Source organism: Trachypithecus francoisi, unplaced genomic scaffold (genome assembly GCF_009764315.1).
Source record: "Trachypithecus francoisi isolate TF-2019V2 unplaced genomic scaffold, Tfra_2.0 Lachesis_group7, whole genome shotgun sequence".
Taxonomy (NCBI): domain Eukaryota; kingdom Metazoa; phylum Chordata; class Mammalia; order Primates; family Cercopithecidae; genus Trachypithecus; species Trachypithecus francoisi.
In genome coordinates this window covers 11,054,781-11,082,140 of record NW_022681472.1, presented here as the reverse complement: position 1 = coordinate 11,082,140, position 27,360 = coordinate 11,054,781, and the positions used below count along the sequence as shown (strand labels likewise).

General features: G+C 39.5%; 1 protein-coding gene across 4 annotated transcripts in view; it reads right to left on the bottom strand.

Annotated features, from left to right (window-relative positions):
- Positions 1-27,360, bottom strand: part of TGS1 (trimethylguanosine synthase 1) — a 51,436-nt gene that overhangs the window by 13,588 nt on the left and 10,488 nt on the right. For 2 of the 4 annotated variants that reach the window (XM_033203700.1, XM_033203697.1), the window contains exons 3-11: positions 26,408-26,566; positions 24,459-24,631; positions 23,289-24,117; positions 19,755-19,872; positions 17,389-17,475; positions 14,043-14,217; positions 10,980-11,286; positions 7,910-8,059; positions 5,492-5,635 (exon numbers count right to left, since the gene is read on the bottom strand). In XM_033203700.1, coding sequence (XP_033059591.1) covers positions 5,492-5,635; positions 7,910-8,059; positions 10,980-11,286; positions 14,043-14,217; positions 17,389-17,475; positions 19,755-19,872; positions 23,289-24,117; positions 24,459-24,631; positions 26,408-26,566 — 2,142 coding nt within the window. The remainder of the gene's footprint in view (positions 1-5,491; positions 5,636-7,909; positions 8,060-10,979; positions 11,287-14,042; positions 14,218-17,388; positions 17,476-19,754; positions 19,873-23,288; positions 24,118-24,458; positions 24,632-26,407; positions 26,567-27,360) is intronic. The other 2 variants (XM_033203699.1, XM_033203698.1) reach the window with 2 other exon arrangements.

Below are 27,360 nucleotides of genomic sequence, written 5' to 3'. Positions count from 1 at the left end.
AAGAAGAAGTGTAAAAACACCTGCCGATAATGTTGAATGAGACATTTTAGGTAGAGGAAACAGATAATATTATGTTTTCAGCAAATGGACTTTCATTTACTTTATTCCAATTTTATAATTAGCAACATAGACATAATTTAATTTTAGCCTATCCATGTTTTGCAGTAAACTACTCAGTACACTTGCATGTGCACTAGTGTTAATGGCAGTATTCTTTATTTGAAAGGGCTAAGTGGAACAGTGACGCTTACAGCGTGGTTGTCATGGAAATGTAGTTGTTTTCCAGAAAATGCTAGTTCCCAAATTTGTTAACGTTTTTGAGAAATAATGTGCTAAATCACTTGAACAATAAATATAAGCACCAATTATAATGCATTGCAAACTCATATATTTATGATGCTGTTTTTCCTGTTCTAAATAAACTAACATTCACATTTGTAAGAGAAAAGATCCTTTTCAGCTGCTCAGTCTGTTACATTTATAGTTCAGAGACAGGGAAAGATATGCTGATAATACTAAAAATTCAAAAGAAAAAGTGACTTTCAACATCAAATCTATTCAGTTAATCCTATTTTCATCTGTATTTCTTTTGAAGGCAGACTTTTAGGCCTAATAAGAATGGAAGCATTCAATCTATCACATAAAAGAAATGCTGGCTGGGCACAGTGGCTCATGCCTGTAATCCCAGCACTTTTAGAGGCTGAGGCGGGTAGATACCTTGAGCTCAGGAGTTTGAAACCTCATCTCTATCAAAAACACAAAAAATTAGCCAGGTGGGGTGGCATGTGCCAGCAGTCCCAGCTAGTCAGGAGGTTTAAGTGGATCACTTGGTCCTGGGAGGAGGAGGCTGCAGTGAGCTGAGACTGTGCCACTGCACTTCAGCCTGAGTGACAGAGCGAAACACCTCCACCCTACAACTGAAAAAAAAAAAAAAAAAAAAAAAAAGCTGACAAATGTTACTCCTCAGCCACTCTAGCACACCTCAACTGCTTAATAGCCACATGTGGCTACTAGTCGGCTATCATATTGGACAGTACACACATAGAACATATAAGTCATCGCAAAAAGTTCTACCAGGCAGTACTGTTGCTAAACTACCGGAACACATACAAAGGGGAAAGATATCTTTAACAACAGCAACATGCAAAACTTTACAGATTCCCTAACCCTTCAGTTATGCACAGACAGCAACTATCTGAGTGGAAATAAATCTGGCACAAAGGGATAATCTCAACTATATGCAATGCCATCTTTTTGTATGTATGTTGCATATATATGTAAGTGTATAAATACACATACAGTTCAAGCATAACTGATTATATGAATGTGTATATGAGCACACATGAACATACATTTATGATAGGGAACTCAAAACAGTGAAGTGTAATTGATTATATGTATATACATATATTTACATATGTACACACAAACGCACTAAATCAATTATACTTTAATTGTTTTGAATTCCCCGCCATAATGTAGTTAGCTCAACCATCCTAGGGGGATACTAGGAGGAGTACTGATAACTGACATTCATGGAACACCTGTGAACTACCACTTCTGGTTCGGGGGGCAAGTTATGGGACTCCACTACCCTGAACATGCTGGAGGGTTCCTGAGTTTCCAGTACCACATGCTGCAACGGCAGAAGTTACGTCATGACAGCACTGGGAAGGCCACGGGGTTTGCTGTCTGCCTCTTTTTTTCCCCAGAGGCCGGCAATCTCTAAGGGTTAGTCCCTTTAGCTTGGGACCCACATTAGACATCTTCCTTTAGTAAATGTGCACGAAATACAGAAAGCCTCGGCAAAAGACCTATACTCCTAGAAATACAAATCTATGGGCTAAGGGCGGTGGCTCATGCCTGTAATCCCAGCACATTGGGAGGCCGAGGTGGGTGGCCAACATGGTGAAACCCCATCTCTACTAAAAACAAAAAGTTAGCTAGGCGAGGTGGCAGGCCCCTGTAGTACCAGCTATTTGGGAAGCTGAGGCAGAAGAATCACTTGAACCCGGGAGGCGAAGGTTGTAGTGAGCTAAGATTGCGCCACTGCACTCCAACCTGGGCAACAGAGTGAGACTCCATCTCAAAAAAAAAAAAGAAATATATACCTACATATAGACGGTTTGAGTAATAAATCTGAGAAAATTTTCACATCTCTTTGCTACTTTATCAGGGAGCAGGTGTTTCAATCATCGTGTTATGATGTAAGGCCAAAATGAAGATACATTTTACAACTTTTAAGGAAAAACCATTTTTAAGGCAATAAACATTGATTTTAGCCCATAGGAATGGCTTATCTGGCAAAGTCTGAGAAGAACTTTGATAGTAAATAGTAAATTCAAGGAAAAAAGAAAATAACCACTACTCTAGTAAACATGAAAGTAGCTTATCTCTAGGCTATCAGGAGACCATGTAAAGTTAGCAAATATCATGCCTTGGAGCATAGGAGTATTAAAACAGGGGCCACATTTCATCAGCACTGACCTTAAAAATCTATATAATGGCAAGGCAATAAGATCATTTTCAGTGCAACTTGATTAAAGTCAGTTTCTCTGACTAGACTGAGCAAGGACTGAGTCTGTTTTTTCTACAGCTACTACGTGCTTTCCAAAATCATATTACGCTTCCTACTTAACATTAACTTCACATAAATTAATGAGATTCAGTAGAAATCTGTTGAAATGAAACTATCATTGATATGTATAATATGAAGATATTTAAAAATATGCATCTTCAGAATGAAAACTAAATAAAAACTCTGCTTCTCAGTGTGGTGGCTCATGTAATTCCAGACTTTTAGAGGTCAAGGAGAGGACTGCTTAAAGCCAGGGGTTTAAGACTAGCCTGGGGAATACAGCAAGATCCTGTCTATACAAAAATTTAAAAAAAATTAGCAGGGCATGGTGGCACATGCCTGTAGTCTCAGCTACTTGGGAAGCTGAGATGGGAGGATCATTTGAGCCCGGGAAGTCAAGGCTGCAATGAGTCCTGATCATGCCACTACACTTTAGCCTGGGAGATATAGTGAGACCCTGTCTAAAAACAAAACAAAGAAACAAACAAACAAGAAAAACCCTGTTTTATGACCCAGCTATATCAGTTTGGGCAGAATGTTTAACTTCTTCAACCCATTTTTTCCCCTGGGGAAAAGCACATTACCTATCTGACACAGTTACTGGCAGTTACACAGTGGTAGGGGTTTTCTTCCTTGTGATCCCAAAGTCAAGCAACAAATATTATATGACAATGAGGTAATATTTAAATAATTTGTAGTCTCTGAAATTTAAAGCTTTTTGAAAGGTGTCACAGAGGTCATCTAAATTCAATGTCTCCTTTAAATTAAGGTTAAATGATGTCCAAAGTCATAAAGATAGTGACTGCAAAGGCTGGGACTCCCTGTCTACTGTTCAATACTCTCCTGTTTTGGTATTTCTGGTTTCATAAAATATTACGATCTTGGCTTCAAGTTAGTAGGTGTGTCAGTATAATCTTGGGCAAGTTATTTTATCTTTTTATGTCTCAGTTTACCTGTGAAACACAGATAGTAAGACATAATTCACAAGATTGTTGATTAAATAAATTAATACATATAGTTGGTCCTTAACATGGACATTAGGAGCCCTGACCCCTTGTGAAGTCAAAAATCTGTGTATAATTTTGGACTCCCCAAACTTAACTTTTAATAGCCTACCGTTGACCTAAAGCCTTACCAATAATGTAAACAGTTAATTAACACATATTTTGTACATTGTATGTATTATACATAGTATTCGTAAAATAAAGGAACCTAGAGAAAAAAACTTACTAAGTAAATCATACGGAAAATACATTTACAGTACTGTATTTATTGATAAGGTAGGTTTTTTTTTGAGATGGAGTCTCACTCTGTTGCCCAGGTTGGAATGCAGTGGCATGATCTCGGCTCACTGCAACCTCCACCTCCCGGGTTCAAGCAATTCTCTTGCCTCAGCCTTCTGAGTAGCTGGGATGACAGGCATGCGCCACCTCACCTGGTTAATTTTGTGTTTTTGGTAGAGACGGGGTTTTTCCATGTTGGTCAGGCTGGTTGCGAACTCCGGACCTCAAGTGATGGGCCCACCTCGGCCTCCCAAACTGCTGGGATTACAGGCATGAGCCACCATGCCCGGCCTATAATTTTTTTTAAGAGCTTGGGTCTCACTCTGTTGCCCCAGCTGGAATGCAGTGGTGCACTCCAGCACCACTGCAGCCTGCAACTTCTGGGCTCAGGTCATCCTCCCATCTCAGCCTGAGTAGCTGGGACTATAGGCACACACCACCATGCCTGGCTAATTTTTAAATTTTTTCTTTAGATGGAGTCTCATTTTGTTGCCCAGACTGGAGTGCAGTGGCATGATCTCAGCTCACTGCAACCTCTGCCTCCTGGGTTCAAGTGAGTCTCCTGTCTCAGCCTCCGTAGCTGCGACTACAGGTGCGTGCCACCATGCGCAGCTAATTTTTGTATTTTTAGTAGACGGGGTTTCGCCATGTTGGCCAGGCTGGTGTCAAACTCCCGACCTCAGGTGACCTGTCCACCTCAGCCTCCCAAAGTGCTGGGATTACAGGCATAATAAGCCACTGTGCCTGGTCAATTTTTAAATTTTTTTCTAGAGACCAGGTTGGTCTCAAACTCCTGGCCTCAAGTGATCCTCCTGCCTCTAACTCCCAAATTGCTAGAATTATGGGCATGAACCACAGTGCCCAGGCAAATTTTAACTTTTTACAACAGATCTGTGCATATTTTATAGTAGTAAATGATAAAGCAAACTAGTATCTACATATGTTTGATGTATTCAAGACATTCTTTTTTTTTTTGTTTTTCTTTTTGTTTTTTGAGGCGGAGTCTCGCTCTGTCGCCCAGGCTGGAGTGCAGTGGCCGGATCTCGGCTCACTGCAAACTCTGCCTCCCGGGTTCACGCCATTCTCCTGCCTCAGCCTCCCAAGTAGCTGGGACTACAGGCGCCCGCCACCTCGTCCGGCTAGTTTTTTGTATTTTTTAGTAGAGACGGGGTTTCACTGTGTTAGCCAGAATGGTCTCGATCTCCTGACCTCGTGATCCGCCCGTCTCGGCCTCCCAAAGTGCTGGGATTACAGGCTTGAGCCACCGCGCCTGGCTGGCATTCTTAACTTTTAAATTATTTCAATGTATCTAGGCTACAGGGGATTCATCTGCATTTTTTTTTAATTGTCACAAATCTCCAGAACATTTTCCAATGTATTTACTGAAAAAAATCTGGGTGTACATGGACTCATGCAGTTCAAACCTGTATTGTCCAAGTGTCAACTGTAGGAAGCATTTACACCAGTATGTAATACAAAGTATATGCTTAATATATGCTAGCTATTATATCATTTCATATTAAATTATTAATTATATATTAAACCTCAGTAAGATAGGCTGTAGCAAAATCGAAACATTTACTGAATAAACTGGACATAAAATAGTTCTCTTCCATTGATGGCTAATTACCTCTCATTCCTGTTAAGGCAAACTGAATGGTATTTCCTCCAACCCCACAGAATGCGTCTACTACAACATCACACTTGAAGGACTGACTAACACGGCCAGCAATGTGTTCAGCAATCTTCTCGGGTGTAACTGAAAACCAGCCCTCTGCAAAGGAAGAATATTTGTGTTAACATGTTCAATTTCAAGAAGCCACGGCAAGCATAAACATAGCAAACATAACTATCTTACATACTTTTAAAAAGCTTAGTTTCCCTTTTTAAAAAATTATAAATTACCCAGTTTTAAAGAAAAAAAATTCAAAGTTTGTTACAAAAAGCAGTACCATTCCCAATTTACACAGAAATGACCTCATTCTTAACCTAATTCTCCTGTAATACTGTATACCTCCATCTTTGCAATAACTGAATTACAATTTTGATGTTTCTGTTTGAGGCTTTAACTACTGACTCCTGTGGAAAATAGAGAACTAGCTGCTCTAATTGGCTAGCTCCCCACACTCCACTGAGTTTCCCAATAATTTCACTCCTAAGGTTGAAGCAATAGCCTGGATTTGTATTGGACACTCCAGAAGAAACTGAATTTTTTTTTTTTTTTTTTGGAGACAGTGTCTTGCTCTGTTGCCCAGGTTGGAGTGCAACGGCATGCATGATCTTGGCTCACTGCAACTTCTGCCTCCTGGCTTCAAGTGATTCTCACGCCTTAGCCTCCTGAGTAGTTGGGACTACAGGCACAAGCGACCACACTCAGCCAATTTTTGTACTTTTAGGAGTGATGGGGTTTTGCCATGTTAGCCAGGCTGGTCTTGAACTCCTAGCCTCAAGTGAAGTGCCTGCCTCAGTCTCCCAAAGTGCTGGGATTACAGGTGTGAGCCACCATGCCTGGCCAAAACTGCATGTTTTTAAAGGGTCAGAAAAAACAGGAGCTGATAGCAAAAGGCCACAGGGCTGCAGAAGTATAGGAGGAATAGCAGAGCCCTCATTATTTTCAGAAATGAGGTCCTGTGTCCATTCTAGAGGAAACAGAATACTGACCTCCTTCTTTCCTAGTAGCAAAAATTCACATTTTTCAGAAAGACATTTATCTGAACAAAATGATGTGCTGGGCTGGGTGTGGTGGATCACTTGAGCCCAGGAGTTTGAGAGCAGCCTGGGCAACATGGCAAAACCCTGTCTCTACAAAAAATTAGCCAAGCATGATAGTGCTTGCTTGTAATCCCAGCTACTTAGGAGGCTGAGGCATGAGGACTGCTTTAGCCTGGGAGGTGGAGGTTGCAGTGAGCTGAGATTGTGCCACTGTATTCCAGCCTGGGTGACAGAATGAGACCCTGTCTCAAAAATAAATAAATAAAAAAATAAAAATAAAAGAAAAAGAAAAAGAAAAAATAAAAATAATGTGTGTGTGTTAATTTTCCTGTTGCCTCCCCTTACCAAAACTTTAAATGGCTCTTCGATACTGGAAAAATAAGAACATACACTTTTATATAATTGCAAGTGTTTTCCACTCTTATTTCTCCTTACAAATTCCTATGTACTTCTTCCAATACACAGCATTTTGCAAATTGTTTTAAAAGGGTCAGAGAACCCCTGAAATTCCATCATAGATTAAGAACTTCTGATTTTGATAGTTAATAAAAACCAATATTTAGGTAACCCCAACATGAAAATGAGCATCAGTCTGTAAGACTGAGTTAAGTAAGTTGTTGCAGATCACGGCAGGAAAGCTGGAGAAAGAATTCAAAATTTGCAAAGTTAATTAATTAAATTGTATCTTTCTGCACTAGGTATTTCTTGATCAGGTTTTCCATTTAATAACTTATCAATCGCTTTTGCTATCTATCCTAAGGTGCTAAAAATACAGATTAAACCCAAATCTGAAGTTTTAAAAATACACACACATATATATATACCCAAATTGAAGGACATTCTATAAAATAAATGGCCATTGACCCTTTCAAAAATGTTAGTCATGAAAGACAAAAAAGGCTAAGGAAAGATTCTAGATTAAAGGAAACTAAAGAACATGAAAAATAAATGCAATAAATGATCCTATACTAGAAGGAAAAAAAATATGATAAAGGACAAGATTAGGACAATTGATGAAAATAGAGTATAAACTGTAGATTATAATATTGGAACAATGTTAAATTGATAATTTACTGTTTTAAACAACAATATACTTGTTCTTAGGAAATATACGCTAAAGTATTAAGGAGTATGGGCATGATGTGTGTTAAGTACTGATCAGAAAAAGATACACACACATACATATGGAGACAGAATGAGAATGTAAATGGGGCAAAATGTTGAAAATAGCTGAATCTGGGAAAGGGGATATGAACATTCCCTGTATTAATCTTACAACTTTCTGTAAATTTGAAATGGTTTCAAAATAAAGCTAAAAAATACATATATACTTTACCTCTGTCCAACTTAATCCCATCATCAAAACGGGAGAAGAGCCTGTACCTCTGGGCCCAGTATTTTGCCAGCTCAGGAACAGCAGCTATTTCAGGAGGCAGACCATTCACCTTTTTGTTCTTCTTCTTGTTCTTCTTCTTTTTAACTTCAGCTAAAATAAAATATAAAGAATATGGATGCTAAGAAAAAATTAGTATCACAGGTGAGTTTATCTAAAAATGAAGCCACACCAAATAATTACAAGCAGAAGATGTATATAATGACACACCCAGAGAAACAGGAAAGCCTGATGGAAACACCACTGGCTTCAATCACCGCCAGCACTTTGCTACTTACTGGCTTTGTAAGCTTGGAAAAGTAACCGAGGCTCTTTAAGCTCCAATTATTAATTTCTATAAAAGGAATGAATGGGCAGAGCGCGGTGGCTCACATCTGTAATCCCAGCACTTTGGGAGGCCGAGGCAGGTGGATCACCTGAGGTCAGGAGTTCGAGACCAGCCTGGCCAACATGGTGAAACTCCATCTCTACTAAAAATACAAAAATTTTGTGGGCGTGGTGGTGGGCGTCTAATCCCAGTTACTTGGGGGGCTGAGGCAGGAGAATCGCTTGAACCCAGGAGGTGGAGTTTGCAGTGAGCCGAGATCGCGGCACTGCACTCCAGCCTAGGCGACAAGAACAAAACTCAGTCTTAAAAAAGAAAAAAAAAGAATAATGGGGCTGGATGCAGTGGCTCACGCCTGTAATCCCAGCACTTCAGGAGGCTGAAGCAGGTGGATCACCTGAGGTCAGGAGTTGGAGACCAGCCTGACCAACATGGTGAAACCCTGTCTCTACTAAAAAGAGAAAAAATACAAAAATTAGCCTGGCATGGTGGCAGGCGCCTATAATCCCAGCTACTTGGGAGGCTGAGGCAGAAGAATCGCTTGAACCTGGGAGGCGGATATTGCAGTGAGCTGAGAATGCGCCACTGCACTCCAGCCTGGGTGACAGAGCAAGACTGTCTCCAAAAAAAAAAAAGAAAAAAGAATGAATGAGTTAGTGAGTGGTATTTTACTAACTTAATTCACAGCAATGATAGGAAATATGTAGAAATACTGCTATAGACATAAAAGTTATTACTTCTGTTAGCCAAGATACTGCTTTATGTGGTGAATTATAGAAATCTAAACATTTCCTTTCTATCAAGGACTAGATTAGGCTCTAGCTCTCAGCCACATCAAAGTCACCTGGCATCTGAGAACCTGAAACAAGGGTCACCAGCTCCATTCCACAGAAAAGAATCTCATTCATTCAGAGGCTGATTTTTTTCCTTTATCAGTTTGGTTATTTGGTTTCAGTCCTCAGCAAATCAGAAGCAACAACATAGACAGATGAGACTTTTGTCAGAGTTAAGTATAAAAACAAGAGGCGATGGCTGACAAAGAATAAGACTCCATTACACACTCAAATGGTCCTCAAGGATTGGGCTATGTCCTAATACATTTATCTTATCATTGTAAATAGTAAAAAGTGTCATCATGAGTCAGTAAGGTCAGATCTTCCCATCCCCAAAAAAGTGTCACCAATAGGAAAGTACGGTGATTATTTCTCAACAGGGAGTATAATGACATTGTGGGTAGAATAATTCTTTGTTGTGCAAGACCATCTCATACATGACTTAACATTAAGTAACAGAGTACTAAAGCCAGAATTTCTAATGTCACTCTAACAACCAGCATCTTCCAAATGCCCCTATGAAGGTGGTACTACCCCAGGTAGGAACAACCAGCATCATGAGAACTGGTGTTTATGGAAGTGGGGTAGTGCAGGAAAATGGGACTTAGCAATCGGAGAAGGTGGTAATGAGTCCTAGCTATGCCACTTACTTGGGTTAATTTTTATATTTCTCTCAGCTTTTCTTTCTGTATTTCCAGAAGGGAAAATAATTCCACCTACTTCCTTAGGCTACCTTACAGATTAAAGAAGAATAAGGCACATAAAAGCATTTCAGAAACCTACAAATGTCATATGAACATCAGTTATTGTAACATTGACAATAAAAGAAATGTAAACTACTGTAGGTATGCTGTTTAGAATGCAAAGAAATAAGTGATAGAAAGATCAGAGATATACATGCACCCACACTTGCACTAAGACAAAAAAAAAAATCAAGACTCAAGTTATTTTCCATAGAAATAAATTAAGAAAAATGATGATCACAATAAATATGTTTCATAATACCATTATTAAACTATATAAGAGCTTTTGCTACAAAAATTCTAATACAAAAGTACATAAATTGAAGATGTTACTCAGTTCATTCATTAGAGCCAACTGCTCTGAATACTTTTTAAATTAATGTGCCATCGAGAACACATGACTATCATCAACCACACACACAAAATAAAAAAATATCAAAAGGAAACCAGTCCAAGCATGGTGGCTCATGTCTGTAATCCCAGCACTTTCGGAGGCCAAGGTGGGAGGATTGCTTGAACCTCTGGCAAGCAGCCTGAGCAATATAGTGAGACCCTGGATCTCTACAAAAAAAAATTAAAAAATTAGGCAGGCATGGTGGTATGTGTATGTAGTCCCAGCTACTCAAGCTGAGGTGGGAGGACTGCTTGAGCCCTGGGGGTCAAGGCGTAGTGAGCTGTGATCACACCACTGCACTCTACCCTGGGTGACAGAATGAGAACCTGTCTCCAAAAAAAAAAAAAAAAAAAGGGAAGAAGTAAACCAAAGCTACACCACATGTGCAGAGGTCAAAGGATGGTCACCTTTAGCCGATGGAACTGAGTGGCAGCAGAGGCCAAGCTGAACTGCAGACAGTGGTCTGTAGGCACAATGCTCCCAACAGTCTTTCCTTTTCAACTTGATCATGTTCGCTCAGCCAAGAGTGAGGAGTGCTATGGGTGCTAAGTAATAGCCAGTTAGAACATGTACACTTAATATGCCTTCTCTCACTTAAAAATAAATAGCAGTGACTCCTTAGGTACAGAAGATTCACAAGTGAAAACTAAGAAAAAACATATTAATGAAAAAAAATTTATCTAAATTCATTAGCAAGTTGAAGCATATTTAGTGTTACCTTCAGTTTCTGCCTGGAAGGAATCTGGTACTTCCTGAATAACACAATCCTGCTCATCTGGAACAGTTGCTACCAAGCTGTCTCCTTCACAGTTTTCTGTTTCAAGTTCACCAGCTGAAGATACGCTCTGACAATGTTCAGGTTCTGGATTACTAGTCTCCAGGAGGTCATCACCTTTTTTAACAGACATGTCTTGTTCCTCTGAATCACTACTTGTGGAAGTGTCATGCACATTGTCATGAGAAGACGATTCTTGTGATGCTTCTCCATCCATTGGTTTGTTAACCCATGCGAGGAATTTTTCTACCTTAAATTTTAAGATGACACCATGAGCAGGAATTCCAAACTACACAGACTCTTCCTACCTTTTACCATCTGTGACTTGACTGACAAGTTGTGTCAAAATTATTGGCTTTGAAAAGTAGACTGCATCACACAAGCTAATAGTAATTCTGACCTAATCAGAATGTTATCCGCGCATGCTATGACCTTATTAAAGTTTTCTTTAAAAGGAAAAAAGTATCAGATTAAACACTTCCTGCTATCCATAAACACTAAGAGGATAAAGCCAAACTGTCCCAGTGGCTTTTCCATAAGGATTCCTAACAATTTAACTGTGCTGTGTGCAACAGCTACATTACAAATGTACCTACTTACTACTGAATCATTAATTTTAGTTTTTCAAATTATATAGACTTTTCTGCAATGTTCAAGTTGCAATCTATATAAATATTACTTAGCATCAAAGATGAACCCTAAAAAGTTTTAGGGCCAATTTTTCTGTAAGAATAGAAGCAGTGTATCTTGGAAAAAATGAAAGTTGCCTTTTAATGCAACAGTAGAGCTAGTAAGATATGTCCTAGCAAGTGTTTGTTCTTTGAAATGTAAACAAGGCTCAGCATCAGATCATATACTTCTTTGCATCTTCTGTAACATGAATATTCTTCCGAGCTTGTCTTCATGACTTTTCTAAGAGGGAGAAAATTAGAATGGAAGTGGTGGACATGATGAGCAACAACCCAGAATCTTCCTCTAAGGGAATATGCCTATAAACAAATTAGGCGTCTAAGTTAGACATAGCAGTCACATACCTTTTTTCCTCAGGAATGCCTAGCAGCTATGTTTCTGCACTCATCTATAGATGAATGCATGGGGGCTATTACATCCAACACATTATGGAAAGTCCTACGGCACTGACTGGACTAATATTAGGCAGTCTGTTTCAGATATAACTAGCACCACTAACGTATTTATTAAAATATCACCAGTAGCCAGTCAACCTGAAATGTAATACAAAATAAAACCAGTTATATATATGTAGCATATTTTACAAGTATGCTGAAGTTAGGGAGAACAATGTTTCTTGAGGGGAAATCAGAGTCATCTGACTAGCCTTAAAAACGAACAACAGAAACAGAGTCATCATGGAGTCTAAGATTACGGTCTACTGTCCCAAAGAGCTGCTGGAGATGTGACTGACATCAAGGTTCTGCTCATTAGAAAGTGTTTTTTATCCCTTTGAATAAAGAAGGGTAATTCATCACACAAAGCAATTTCCTAACTAATGTTGTTTCCCAGGTACTTGGATGGCAGATACAGCAAAGTCCAAGAGAGGGAATATGAATATTTCAAGTAATAATGTGAAACAATAAATTGGACTTATGTTTCATGCTATCAGGGTGAACTTGTTACAGGTATAAACTGATCACTTCTGGAAGAAATCAGAATTAAAGCTTGTAATATTAAGCTGTATCAGAATTTGGACTATTAGATCCTACTGGTATGGTTTGGCTGTGTCTCCACCCAAATCTCATCTTGAATCATAGTTCCCATAATCCCCACGTGTTGTGGGAGGAACCAGGTAGAGATGGTTGAATTATAGGGGCGGTTTCTCCCATCCTCTTCTTGTGATGGTGAGTTAGTCCTTATGAGATCTGATGGTTTTATAAGGTGCTTCCTCCTTTGCTGGGCACTCATTTCTCTCTCTAGCTGCCATGTGAAGAAGGAGTTGTTTGCTTCCCTTTCCACCACAACTGTAAGTTTCCTGAGGCCTCCCCAGCCCTGCAGAACTGTGAGTCAATTAAACCTCTTTCCTTCAAAAATTATCCACTCCTAGGTATATCTTTATTAGCAGCCCGAGAACAGACTAATACACCTACTTAGCTTGAAACAGAAGATAAACTGCTCCTTGTTCTTGTCTGTTACTACATAGGCAAGGCTGTGTTTTTGTTTTTTGAGATGGAGTCTTACTCTGTCAGTGGCGCGATCTCAGCTCACTACAACCTCCGCCTCCCAGGTTCAAGTGATTATCCTGCCTAGCCTCCCGAGTAGCTGGGATTACAGGCGCTTGCCACCACGCCTGGCTAATTTTTGTATTTTTAGTAAAGATGGGGTTTCACCATGTTGGCCAGGCTGGTCTCAAACTCCTGACCTCAGGTGATTCATCCACCTCGGCCTCCCTAAGTGCTGGGATTACAGGTGTGAGTCACCATGCCTGGCCAAGGCTGTGTGTTTTTGTTTGTCTGAGACGGAGTTTTGCTCTTGTTGCCCAGGCTAGAGTACAATGGCGCCACCTCGGCTCACCACAACCTCCGCCTCCCGGGTTCAGGCGATTCTCCTGCCTCAGCTTCCCAAGTAGCTGGGATTATAGGCAAGTGCCACCATGCTGGCTAATTTTGTATTTTTAGTAGAGACGGGGTTTCTCCACATTGGTCAGGCTTGTCTGGTACTCCCGACCTCAGGTGATCCCCCCACCTCAGCCTCCCAAAGTGTGGGATTATAGGCGTGAGTCCCCCATGCCCAGCGGCTGCTTTTTTTAAAATCATGTCAGACACTACTACTTTGTAGCTTTCAAACACTTCCTTTTCACCCCACCTCAACTTGCCTTTTTGCAGATTTAGTTTACATAATATATGTCTTCAAGAAGCAAGTCAAAAAAAAAAAAAATTCTGTACCTTGATACCTGCGTAGAAACACGCTTCCTACTTGAATACAACAATTTTAAAAGGTCAAACTTACAAAACATGATTCTATCTACAAGTATGCAACAAAATTTATACATACCTTACTCAGAGTTTTGCTTTTCTTGAAAAATGGTTTTTCTGATTCTTTGGTAAAGAAGATGTGTTTGTTTTTCATCTTTACTTGTCTGCGCATGTCCAGGTACTTAGACTTATGCTTCATATTCTTCTCTAAATATCTGACCTGCCGATGACTGAAATTTGGAATTCCACCATATCTGTGACCAGATCAAAACAAGTGATTCACACCTTAAATTCCAGGATTATATTTCCTTATAGGAAAAGAGAATGAAACTAACACTTTCACTTATTTCTACACCATTTTAATTCTCTTTTTAAAATTATGAAAATGAGAAAATCAAGTTCTACTTGCAGAAGGGTTGATGGTCTTTTACGTTAATTCTAAAGCAAATGTGTAACACTAAAGTTGGGAAGCGCAACATATCTAATATAGAGCAGAAAGTGGAAATTACATAGTAGACTGCAATAAATAGTGTGTGTGTATATATATATTATATATATATATATAACCCTATTCCCTTGTTAGCAAAATATAAATATTCTCAAGGTGGGGTGATGTCAAAGCTCTTTAACACATTTCTGGATGGGTTTGAATTATCTAAATCTGAGCTTACAAAAAAAGCAAACCCTTAGTATCTAAATAATTAGAGAATGTCTGATTTAACCATCTGAAACTTTCCAGTCCTAAAAGATATGTATCTGTTATGAAGCCCCTTTTGATTATAGTAAGCCTCAATTAACTCCCTCTCCTACAAACTGTTAGGGACTTAAGAATGTCACATACACTTTAGCATTTATAAAATCCAGAATACTTTGGGTTTAAATGTCAAGTCTTACTTTGTAGCCATATTATAAACTTCTTTTAATAAACAGGATATTTTATCCTTCTCTTTTAAGTAGAATTGGGTGCTCCAAATAGAAGAGTAGTTAAGTTAAATCTCAGGCAAGAAAAGAAATAGATCTCTACAAGAGCATACAACCAAAATCAACCCAAGGATTCCTCAATAAAACTACATGTGCATAGTAATAAATCCTGCCAGGAATTTAAGAACCTTTTTACATTGCTAAACTTTATGATCTTAGCCTTTAATGATTACATGAACTATTGATTATATGACCTATAATTGCCTTGAAATACCTAAGGGAGAAAAACTGATAATCTTTAGAAACTGTAAGAGTCAACATGTACTTCTGAACTAATTTGAATTCAATTCAATTTTGAGGCATTCCTCATGTCCCTTTCTTGCTGATTTCATAATGTGTAGGTATCTGTATTTCACAACTTATGAAATAGATAAGTAGGACCTGAAATCTCAACCCTTAGAAACATCAAAGAACCCCGTCATGGTTTAGATTACTGGTGTAAGCTGTCTTCATCAGGCCTTACCTACTCAGTTTAGTCTTCACGTCATGTGCGATAAAATCTCTAGCTGTTCTAACACAATTACCTAATTATTCAAACATGTTCCTTTATATTTAATGCTTGGGCATTTAATCCCAGAGACATCTTATGTCTTCTATACACAAATGTTCATAGCAGCTTTGTTGACTTTTGAAAATTCATTTTATTTTTTTATTTTCTGCCTTGCTATGTTACCCAGGCTGGTCCTGACCTCTGGCTCCAGGCAATCTTCTCACCTCAGCTTCCCCAAGGGCTGGGATTACAGGTGTGAGCCACTGCACCTGCACTGTCGCTTTATTTGTAATAGCAAAATGCCAGAAATAATCCAAATGCCCTTCAATTGTTGCATGGTTGAACAAATTTTGGTACATCCATACATTGGAATTCTATTCAGCAATAAGAAGGAATAAATGGACTGGGCACGGTGGCTCATGCCTGCAATCCCTGCACTCTAGGAGGCTGAGATGGGAGGATCACTTGAGGCCAAGAGTTTAAGACCAGCCTAGGTAACATATCAAGACCCTATCTCTATGAAAAAACTTAAAACAGCACTGCACTCCATCCTGTGTTACAGAGTGAGACCCTAAGGAAGGCAGGCAGGCAGGCACACATAATAACCTGGAGGGACCTTCTAGGGTATTATGCTTAGATCTTAGGAAACAATTTACATGTTGTTAATTAGGACAACTGATAAAACACAATACCCTCATTTACAGAATTAGCTAAATGTTTCTACCAACAAGTGTCCATGGTACACTGTTGAGGGAGAAAAGCAAGCTGAAGAGTACCTATAATATGACCTAATTTTTCTGTTTTACACAAAGAGAAGCAAAATGTGTGTACATGGCCAGGTGCAGTGGCTCACGCCTGTAATCCCAGCACTTTGGGAGGCCGAGGTGGGCAGATTACCTGAGGTCAGGAGTTTGAGACCAGCCTGGCCAATATGGTGTAACCCTGTCTCTACCAAAAATACAAAAAAAAAAAAAAAAATAGCTGGGCGTGGTGGCGCATGCCTGTAGTCCCAGCTACTTGGGGGACTGAGGCAGGAGAATCGCTTGAACCCAGGAGACGGAGGTTGCAGTGGGCAGAGATCGCGCCACTGTGCTGCAACCTGGGTGACAGAGTGAGACTGTCTCAAAAAACAAAACAAAACAAAACCAACAAACAAAAAATGTGTATACATGTACGTAGTCATAGCACACAACAATAAATTTGGAGGGACATATGCCAAACTCTGTTTTTTTGAGTCTCACTCTGTTACCCAGGCTGGAGTGCAGTGGCATTACCATGGCTCACAGCACCCTCAACCTCCCGGACTCAAGTGATCCTCCCATCTCAGCCTCCCAAGGAGCTGGAAACACAGGCATACACCACTAAACCCAGCTAATTTTTAAATTTTTTGTAGAGACGGTGTCTCCCTATATTGCCCAGCCTCCCAAAGTGCCAAATTCTTTAAAACACTGCCTACATCTGAGAATGACTGGAAGCAAAATATTTTTTACTTTTTACTTGTTATTTGGGTTGTTTTAATTTTACTCTTTCATAATAAAAAGAGGCTATTGCAGATTTCAACTTTTCATGGCATGTTTGCTATGGTCTTCACATGTACACATGTGAGATACTAGGTGAGAAGAGAACCATGCTTAGAAGTCACAAAAGCTGGGCCTAAATTCCCTCTCCAGTAAATAATGTGATCTTGACCAAGTCAAAGCCTCTGTGAGCTACAGTTGCTTTATCTATGAAACGGAGTAACAACACTGGATTGCTATAAAGGGCAACTGAGTTAAAGCATATGAACACATCAAATGTACAGGGATATCTCTACCACAATTCTAACAAGAAGTGTTTTAATTAATGATAACATCTCAACACATGATCATTTATTAGTTAGCTGAGTATCAGAGTGCTCTAAGATAGCTGAAGTGGTTAGGACTTTGGGAAAACAATAGCTTTTATGAATAATTACTTTTGTCCTGAGCCATACTTGAATCCTAGAAGGGAACCACTGTCATCAAAGTCTGAAGCTGGGTTTTCATCAATGTCCAGTTCATGGCTAAACAAATAAAGAAAAGATAAACAGTGATCAGCCATTACTACCAGAGCCCACCAGTTCAGATAAATATAAAAAAGGCAATATAATCGACCCATGAAACTTCCCATCACCATAATCAGCCATAGTTCACAGATCCAGGAAACCAGAAAAAAGAATAATTAGAATTTTCCAAATGAGGTAAGTATCCAGGAGTGTTTGGATAAGTACTCCCATCTTAATCCATGTCAAGTAATGATTTCTATTCCTGGGTATGGTACAAATATCATCTCTCAATTTTCCCGAAACAACACCAGTAAAAGCTGCAGCCTTAAATTAATCTCCCAAAGTGATTTCTCCAGAGGTTTCCCTTAAAAACAAACAAGGAAAGGTTTGGTAAGTATCAATCCAATCCAAAAAAATTTTAAAAGAAAAAAAATATTAAAAAGAATAACGTTGTGATACAAGTGATGTTAGGTAACCCAGGAGAATCCACCTACCAGAGATCTTTTAGTAACCAGTGACTACCACTGGCCATAATTCCAAGTAAAGGAAAATGGTGAGAAATAATTCTTACAAAGTTTGTCCTTAAAAATAAGTTATGCTCATTGAACACACATGATCTTTGCCTTCAGTAACTAGCAGGAACTGGGGAGTTAACAAGCAATGTCTACCATATAGAGGGAGCACAGTTAGAGGCACGCTTGTTTTTCCAGAAGCCATTTGGAGTACAAGTGTCTTACGTGGAGCACCTCATATCCTGTCAGAGAAATGAAGTGTCCAGCTAACTTCCAAGTTCAGTAATGATGCATCCTTTCCTTGCTACTTACAGCATTAGCATCTGACTACATCCCACCTTACATTATTCTCTACGTGTTTAATTATGTGTAGAAGTGGTATAAACCTCCAAGAAAAAAATGTAGGGATGACCACCAAAAAAAAAAAAGAACTTTTATTTGGTTATAAAACACAAAAACAGAACTGCAGTTTGGGACATAAGCACAGAATGAGGTGGCCTCATGAAATGTCCAAAGAAGAAAGGAAAAGGTTAGAGTTTCACTGAGGAAAGAGGTCACGCACGTTGTTTAGAAAGTTAGTTCACGGGCACTGGCAGCATCTTACAACAAACAGCTGGTGAGCTTTCATTAGGAGAGCCAGAGGTTGTTAGGTGGAACTTGTAATCTGAGAGTCTAGGTTAGGCCTCTGCAGTTTTGAATTGGGGTTGTGAGACTGTGTCAGGCACATGTTCCTGTATAAACAGCTATCTGTTCTTGTGTGATGTTTTGGCTTGGAAAAATTTCTTGTGACAGTTCCTGTTATCAGGCAAACAGTGCATGAGAGTCTTTCATGGCCTTCCCTGGCGACATTTTACCAGTGTTTGACACAAGTGACTGTTTTGACTCTTACAACTTTCACAGTGGTAAACAGAAATTGCACTGCTTTGAGTAGGTGGTCTGGGCTCTGGCTTTAGAACTGCCATTGCTATGAAGACACTCTGAGCAAGAAAGATACTCACTCCTATTTGCCTCAGTGTTCCTATCTATACAATGAGAGCATGACCTTGAGGTCTTTTTCAGCAATACAAATCTGGGATAAGATATATCCAGACTTTTGAGAAACATTAGAACTGGTGAGAGAGAGAGGATATGAATCTAATTATTAGTTAAAAGTTATGATTCACTAATAGCTACTGTCAGATATATTACATGCTAGCTCCTGTCCACCCAATGATCCAAAAAAGGCATCAATCCAATCTTATAGATGAGAAATTAAGAAATGTACTTAGGCCGGGTGTGGCCCACACCTGTAATCCCAGTGCTTTGGAAGGTCAAGGCAAGTAGATCACTTGAGGCCAGGAGTTTCACAGCAGCCTGGGCAATATAGCGAGACCCTGTCTCTACAAAAAATTTTAAAAAACTAATCAGGAGTGGTGGCACACGCCTGGAGTCCCAGCTACTCAAGGCAGAAGGATCAACTGAGGTGAGGAGTTCAAGTTCAATTGAGCTGAGGAGTTCAAGATCATAGTGAGCTATGATTGTGCCATGTACTCCAGCCTGAGCGATAAAGCGAGACTGTGTCTTAAAAAAAAAAAAAGAAGGAAATGTACTCAGAGTTTCTGAGTGGCAGAGTTTGGCTCTGACCACAGGTCTAGGTCCAAGGGCTCAGAATCTTACCAGTAGACCTTGCCTCTTCTTACATGATTACCAATGTTGTGAACATAACAATCATTTAATAACCACTTGCTTACGGATACAAATGCTTACTCTAACACACTCTGGTGAGAGAGGTCTCATGCAACTTACCTCCTCTTCAGTTTGCTTGGCTTATGCTCAGGTGGATCTTCCTCACTTTCATCTCCATCAGTACCACTGGCATGTCGTCTGTCTTTGCTTGTGTTTGTTCCTGAAGACTTCTGTGAATCTAAAGAGGCAGAAATATTGCAGTAGGTTTTCCCCCTTGGTTTGACAACTTTTCTGCTATTTGCAAAGCCAATCAAAATATTTTAGCACCTTTTCTGCAATGAACTGTACATGTGCATCAAAGTACCAGGTCACATCTACCTGTTTGTGTGTCTATATGCAGAGTCTGAGCATTTTAAAAATCCTAACTATAAGGTTTGTTAAATTAAATTTAGCCTAAAGCTGTCCGTGTACACATTTTAAGCTCAGCTTAAAGGTTTCTCCACACTTAGTGAACTGTAACCTAATTGGTTGTATAAAAAGACTATAACCTACTCTTGTACCAATCACAGTTTTGGCTAATCACAGGCAGCCAACTGTTCAAATGGTGTTCAAGTAAGGCAAAAACTGGGCTGTAACCAATCTAGCTGTTTCTGTACCTCACTTCTGCCTTCTGTACATCATTTTTCTTTCTCTGTCTATATATGTTATTCCAATCATGTGGCAACACCGGAGTTGCTCTGAACCTATTCTGGTTCCGGGAGCTGCCTGATTCAAGAATTGTTCTTTGCTCAATTAAACTCTATTAAATTTAATTTGTCTAAAGTTTTTAACAGGTTTTAAAATGTTCATGATCTAACTACTTAAAAAAAACAACAAACTAAAACTACTTCTTCATAGCTGCCCAAATCTACACAAATTAACCCACAAAGCTGCCTTTGCGTAGCTGTTAGCAGTCACATTCTTATGGAATTTTAATTGAAATGACTGTAAAGGGGGCATACTCACATTGATTAAGAAGAATTTCTCTTCATTTGTCTTTAATATAGTATGAAAGTAACATTAGTAATGAGAGTAACAAAGACAATACTATCTTTAATTAGAGTTCTTTAACTTATGGTGACAAAAACTGAGGCACAAATCTGTCTTTGTTCTCTATCTTGTCAGACTGGAAGAAAGCGGGTAGCTGAGACCAGGAGGAAAAAGATGTCTGCAGGGTAGACAGTGGGAAGCTTTCACTCTTTCAGAAAAGCACCAACCACAAAGAGTAGAAAACATACTTACATAGAAGCATAACCTATACTTTAAATTTTGAACTCACGGGAGGATCTAAAACAAATCAAAATCTAAAACCCTCATATTCATCCTGACGGCAGACAAACTGGAGTTATTACAGTAGTGGACAATCTATAAACATAAGTAAGGGAACAGGCAACAGAAGGCAGAGACTGTGAGAATTACTGTGTTTGGCAAAGAAAAAAGCGGGCAGATGAGGGAGGAGAACCAAAGAGGGTAAATGAGACAGTAAGTCAGAGGCCAAAACAATGCCCAATATGTATATTATAAATTTTATGGTCAAAAAATGTACAGAAAGGTATCAGGAGAGTATAGAAGAGTATCAGAATATTAATATAAAATCTTCAGATAAAAAAGGATGGCTGTGCATGGTGGCTCACGCCTATGCACTTTGGGAGGCTGAGGCGGGAGTATCACTTGAGGTCAGGAGTTTGAGACCAGACTTGCCAACACAGTGAAACCCTGTATCTACTAAAAATACAAAAAAAAAATACAATTAACTGGAAGTGGTGGCACACATCTGTAATCCCAGCTACTCGGGAGGCTGAGGCTGGAGAACTGCTTGAGCCCGGAGGTGGACCCTGCAGTGAGCTGAGATCGTGCCACCACACTCCAGCCTGGGCAACAGAGTAAGACTCCATCTCAAAAAAAAAAAAAGGTGAAAATATATCACCTAAATAGAAAGGAATGAGAATATTATAGTGAGGTAGGTTCCACTATAAGAATCTAAGAATACAGAGAAAAAAGCAAGTTGGCAGAGCTCTTTAGAAACTCTCAGCTGGATGAAGTATTATCAGCAATCTGAGATAAGCAAAGCAAATCTGGCCGGGCGCGGTGGCTCAAGCCTGTAATCCCAGCACTTTGGGAGGCCGAGACAGGTGGATCGCGAGGTCAGGAGATCGAGACCACCCTAGCTAACACGGCGAAACCCCGTCTCTACTAAAAAATACAAAAAAACTAGCCGGGTGAGTTGGCGGGTGCCTGTAGTCCCAGCTACTTGGGAGGCTGAGGCAGGAGAATGGCGTAAACCCGGGAGGCGGAGCTTGCAGTGAGCTGAGATCCGGCCACTGCACTCCAGCCTGGGCGACAGAGCGAAACTCCGTCTCAAAAAAAAAAAAAAAAAAAAAAGCAAAGCAAATCTGATGGTTAAGTAAAAGGTCAAAACCATTTGATAAAGGAGTAAGGCTGAGAAGAAAGTTCCTCTATACTAGATGTCCTCAGCATGTAACATCAGGATGCTAAAACTTCAGGATATGCAGATGTCACAGAAACTCCCTCCTCTCCCATTTTCCTGGTGCTGTTAATTGGCAGAACTCTCTCCTTAGCAAGAACACTGATATGGTTTGGATGATTGTCCCCTCTAAACCTCATATTTAAATGTGATCCCTAATGTTGGAAGTGGGGTCTGGTGGGAAGTGTTTGGGTCATGGAGCAGATCCTTCATGAATGGCTTGGTGCCTCCCCATGGTAATGAGTTACTGCAATATCTGATTGCTAACCAGAGCCTGGGACATCCCCCCTCTCTCTTGCTGTCTCTCTTGCCATGTGGCATGCCTATTCCACTTTCACCTTCTGCCATAATTGCAAGGTTCCTGGGGCCCTCACCAGGAGTTGATGCTGAGGCTATGCTTCCTGTGCAGCCTGCAAAACTGTGAGCCAAAATAAACCTCTTTTCTTTATACATGCCTCAGTCTCAGGTATTCCTTTACAGCAACGCAAAGTAAACATTCTCATTCCACCCTACTCTGATTAACTCCTTTCAAAGCACTTCTCATTGGCATTCTCTAGTCCTGAGTGGCACCAGTTTGCACAACAAGCCTTTTTTCTGTTTGATCAGTTATTCAGGAATCAACCAAGTTCCTTATCCTGGATATTTTATTTGAGAATCCTGAAATTATTCCAGTTATAAATTAATTCTGGGCCCCGTTGAGATCTTTTTTCACAGCAAGACTTCGCTTGTCCAACATGAATTCCACATATGACTCATAAGACATTTGCCTAATGTCAAATGTACGTTCTCAATTGCTTTCTAACATGCCTCTTATAAACTCATTTGCTCTGAAAAACTAAAAGTTCCAAGCTCACTCTAAATCAGATTTCTTAAGAGATTCCACGTTTTCCTTCATTAGCCACCAAAGTACAAGAAGGAATGGTATTTTCGAGAACTGTATGCAAATACTCTTATTAACAGAAAAGGGTAACAACTTGTGATATGAAAATAGAATGGATTAAATCATTTCATTATTATATGAAATGTAGTTGGTATTATTTAACTCTACAATAAAGGATTAGTAGTTATTTTGCTGAATGAATTCATTTTGCTAACCATTACATGGCAGAATAAATCTTGGTTAATCTTACCCTGAGCTGGTGGGTCTGTGCTTGTATTCCCTGGTGAGTTGCTTTCCTCATTGGTTCCTCCATTACGTGGTTCACTTTGGCCGGAAGCAGGGCACTCTCTTCTGCTACTAACTTCACTTAGCTGTTGATGACAATCATGACTTGTAGAGGAATCTAATTGGCTCTGTTTTACATCCTCTGAATTCAGTTTTATGTTACTAATTCCATCAAGTATTTCACTACAATCCTTATCACTTGTACCAGAGCTGTCATTATCAACTGTAATAGGCGAAGATGGAAAAGATACTAAGTCAACTTCCAAGCATTTTTCATCTTTCTTGTTGTCAGCTTCTATTTTAGATGTGTAAGTATCTGTATCACAGCTTTGCAAAGCATCAAAAGTCCAACCCTGAGCTTCCCAATACTGAAACTGTTCCAAATAATACCAATAAAGTTGACTATAATGTTGCTCCCATTCTTCCTTTGTATCAGGAAAGTTCCAAGGTTCAGAAGATAGTGCTTGATCCGGATGTTTTTCTTGCCAACTTTGCCACAATAGTCCTCCTCCATATTCATTCCAATACTTTTCCCATTTCTCTGTAATTTCTAGCTTTGGAGATAATGTATTTTCCACAGGAAGATTCTCTGTCTCAGTATCTTTTTTGCTTTGAAGTTCACATATTCTGGTGTTCTCATACTGTTCAATTGAAGATGGATCACCTGAAGCCAAAATGTGTTCTTCTTCATATTCTTTTCTCCAAGATTCTTGCATAATTTCATCTAAGTATTTCTTTTGATGTTTTTTCTTTTTCTTTTTTATTTTAACTTTATTTCTAGTATTCATAGATACCTACATCAGATAAATAATTTGAATATAAAATGCACTTCATGAACTATACAAGAAAGCAGAATCCAAGTCTATTTTGACATTAAATTAAACAAAATACTCTCAAAGTCCCACTATGGGTTTTCAGCTCCACAAACAAGTGACATACTGTCTAAGTTTCCAAGAGGAGGAAGAGTCACATGTGGGACATATTACAACTTGCAGTTCTGGTTAATTTATAAATACATACATTTAAAAAGAGGCAGAGAGTGCTGATTGTGAATGCATTTAATCTGATAAAAAGTAATTCCCTGCGATATTTTATAAAGAAAACTGAGAGAGAATAAAAGTAAATTAATATTTACCTCAAAATTCTTATGTGCAGATATCCTACCAAATTGAAGTGGCAATCCCATACTTCTCATGAGTTCAGCCTCAGAATCAAGCTCACTTTCATCTAGGCATATGCCTTTGCTGTCACGTGATTCCGCAGTACCACAAGAATAACCACCTTCCTCCTCTTCTGTCGCCTGGTCTCCTATAGATAGCATTTATTAGCTTAGTTTTAAGGAAAACTTAAGACGCAGGTTTTCTTATTTTCATTTAAAAAAACCCTGAGATCCAGAGTGACTGATTACAGGACCTGCCCAAAACAAAGGTAGGCAAATGTTACAATTTTTTTTTATTTTTTATTTTTTAGAGATGGGGTTCTCACAGTACTGCCCAGGTTGGAGTATAACAGCTATTTGCAGGTATGATCATAATGCACTAAAAAGCTCTGAACTCCTGGGCTCAGTCAGTTCTCTTGCCTCAGCCTCATAAGCAGCTAGGATTACAGTTGCATGCCATCTTGCCTGGCCTGCAAAGTTACAATTTTTAAAGGAAAAAAAGAAAACAAACCAACAAAAAACAACTGACGGTATGCTGGGCACGGTGGCTCATGCCTGTAATCCTAGTGCTTTGGGAGACTGAGGCAAGCAGATCACCTGAGGTCAGGAGTTTGAGACTAGCCTGGCCAACATGGTGAAAACCCGTTTCTACCAAAAACACAAAAATTAGCTGGGCGTGGTAGCAGGTGCCTGTAATCCCAGCTACTCGGGAGGCTGAGGCAGGATAATTGCTTGAACCTGGGAGACGGAGGTTGCAGTGAGTCAAGATCGTGCCACTATACCCCAGCCTGGGTGAGAGAGCGAGACTCTGTCTCAAAAAAAATAAAAAACAAAACAAAAAAAACCAATTGATGGTAATATGGACTAGTAAAAAAAAAAGCCAATGAAGAATCAAGAGACAATTTCTCATTGGGCTCTGCCTGCCACTATTCATCCAGCTGCCCATTTAACTTACGCTTATTGAGCATCTGCTCTACGTTGGGCACTGTGCAAAATACTGAGGATGGAAGGAAGACAACAGGCCATGTAACCCTGGTCTGTGGAGAAAATATTTATATGTTCACATTCTTCACCTGCAAAATTACTGAACAAAGTCAGTGAATTTAAAAATAATGATTTGCGAAGTTATTTTAGGAGGTGTTAACAAAAGCAGGTGAGAATTACGTCTTCATGCCCCCTCACAGACAGTTCAATACATCTGGGACTTAGGTTCTGGGATTTTGTGGAAGAGCTGATTTAATGAAAGGATCCTGCTATCAGAAGTCTGAAATCCTGGGGCTGGGCACAGTGGTTTATGGCTCTAATCTCAGCATTTTGAGAGGCTGCTTGAGGCCAGGAGTTTGAGACAATTCTGAGTAACACAGCGAGACCCTGTCTCTACAAAAAAACAAAAAACAATAACAAAACTACCCTGGTGTGGTGGCGCCCACAGTCCCTGCTACTTGGGAGGCTCAGGCGAGAGGAATGCTTAAGCAATCGCCACATGGGCAACAAAGCAAGACCCTCTTTCTCTCTAAAAAAAAGAGAAAGGTTTCAAATCCACTGAACTGGAATATTTTTTTCAAGCTCTCTGACTCTAATTCTTATAGAAAAACCATTTATTACAACAAAGTAAGTTTTACTTTACCCTAATATGGTTATCTAACAGTAATTATACCATTAATGGAACATATGCCATTCAAGTGCTCTATCAACTATTTAATATTTAGATAACAAAAATCATTTTATATATTAGCATACTCAATTAGCACTGGGCTGCACTCCAGCTTGATGATCTCAGGCAACAGAACAGTAAATCTGACATAGCCAAAATGAAGACTGAAAAACAGAAATCTCATGTGTGCAAATTCTACTACAAGAGGGAGAAAGATACCGTTCTAAATAATGAAGGGGATTCCACTTGCTACTCCATTCAATATACTTACGAAAGCTCAGGAGACAGCAAAATGGAGAAGATGAGTTAAGTTTTACGTTCCTTTCATAGTATGCGTATTTTCTTATGCTTGAGGAGCCTAGTGTTATAGGAACTTTATTTGTATAGCATAGCACTGAAACACAAACCGAACATTCCATCCAGTGATCAACTGAAAAAAACAGTAATTTGTTCCATCACTATGAGAGTTAAAGGATTTCCAAAGGTAACTATGACACTGTACTTGGGCTGACTTTGGCTTCTAACTCCATGCTGTAATTTTCTCTGTGTCTAGAAACACAAAAGGCCTATGTGGAAGGACAAATGCAGTACGGAAGTTTGAGAGACCAAAGTGAGGCTCAACATACAGTATAAATTATATTTGTTACTTGGGAAAGTTAACCAAGATGACAGTCTCTTTACTTCAGGCAAAAGACTATAGATGTTCACCTGGAATTTTTGTCCTGCAGCATTTACCTACATAATACACTTCTGATGAAGTGTATTATGATTAGAATTTACATATTCTAAATTGGAGATGGAGTCTTGCTCTGTTGCCCAGGCTGGAGTGCAGTGGCACGATCTCAGCTCACTGCCAACTCTGCCTCCTGGGTTCAAGGGATTTTCTTGCTTCAGCCTCCCGAGTAGCTGGGATTATAGGTGCCCACCACCATACCTGGATAATTTTTGTAATTTTAGTAGAGACGGGGTTTCACCACGTTGTCCAGGCTGGTCTCTACTCCTGACCTCAAGTGATCTGCTTGCCTTGGCCTCCCAAAATGCTGGGATTACAGGCATGAGCCACCACATCCAGCCAGAAACCACATATTCTCTACTTTTCAAAGTTTTAAATTCCAGGTTGCTCATATCTAATGGCGGCAACTCAGGAAAGACCACTGCACAGGGCAAAAGAGGCTACATTGTCATCACAGGAGCTATAGAAAAATAAAAGATCTGCTTTCATAG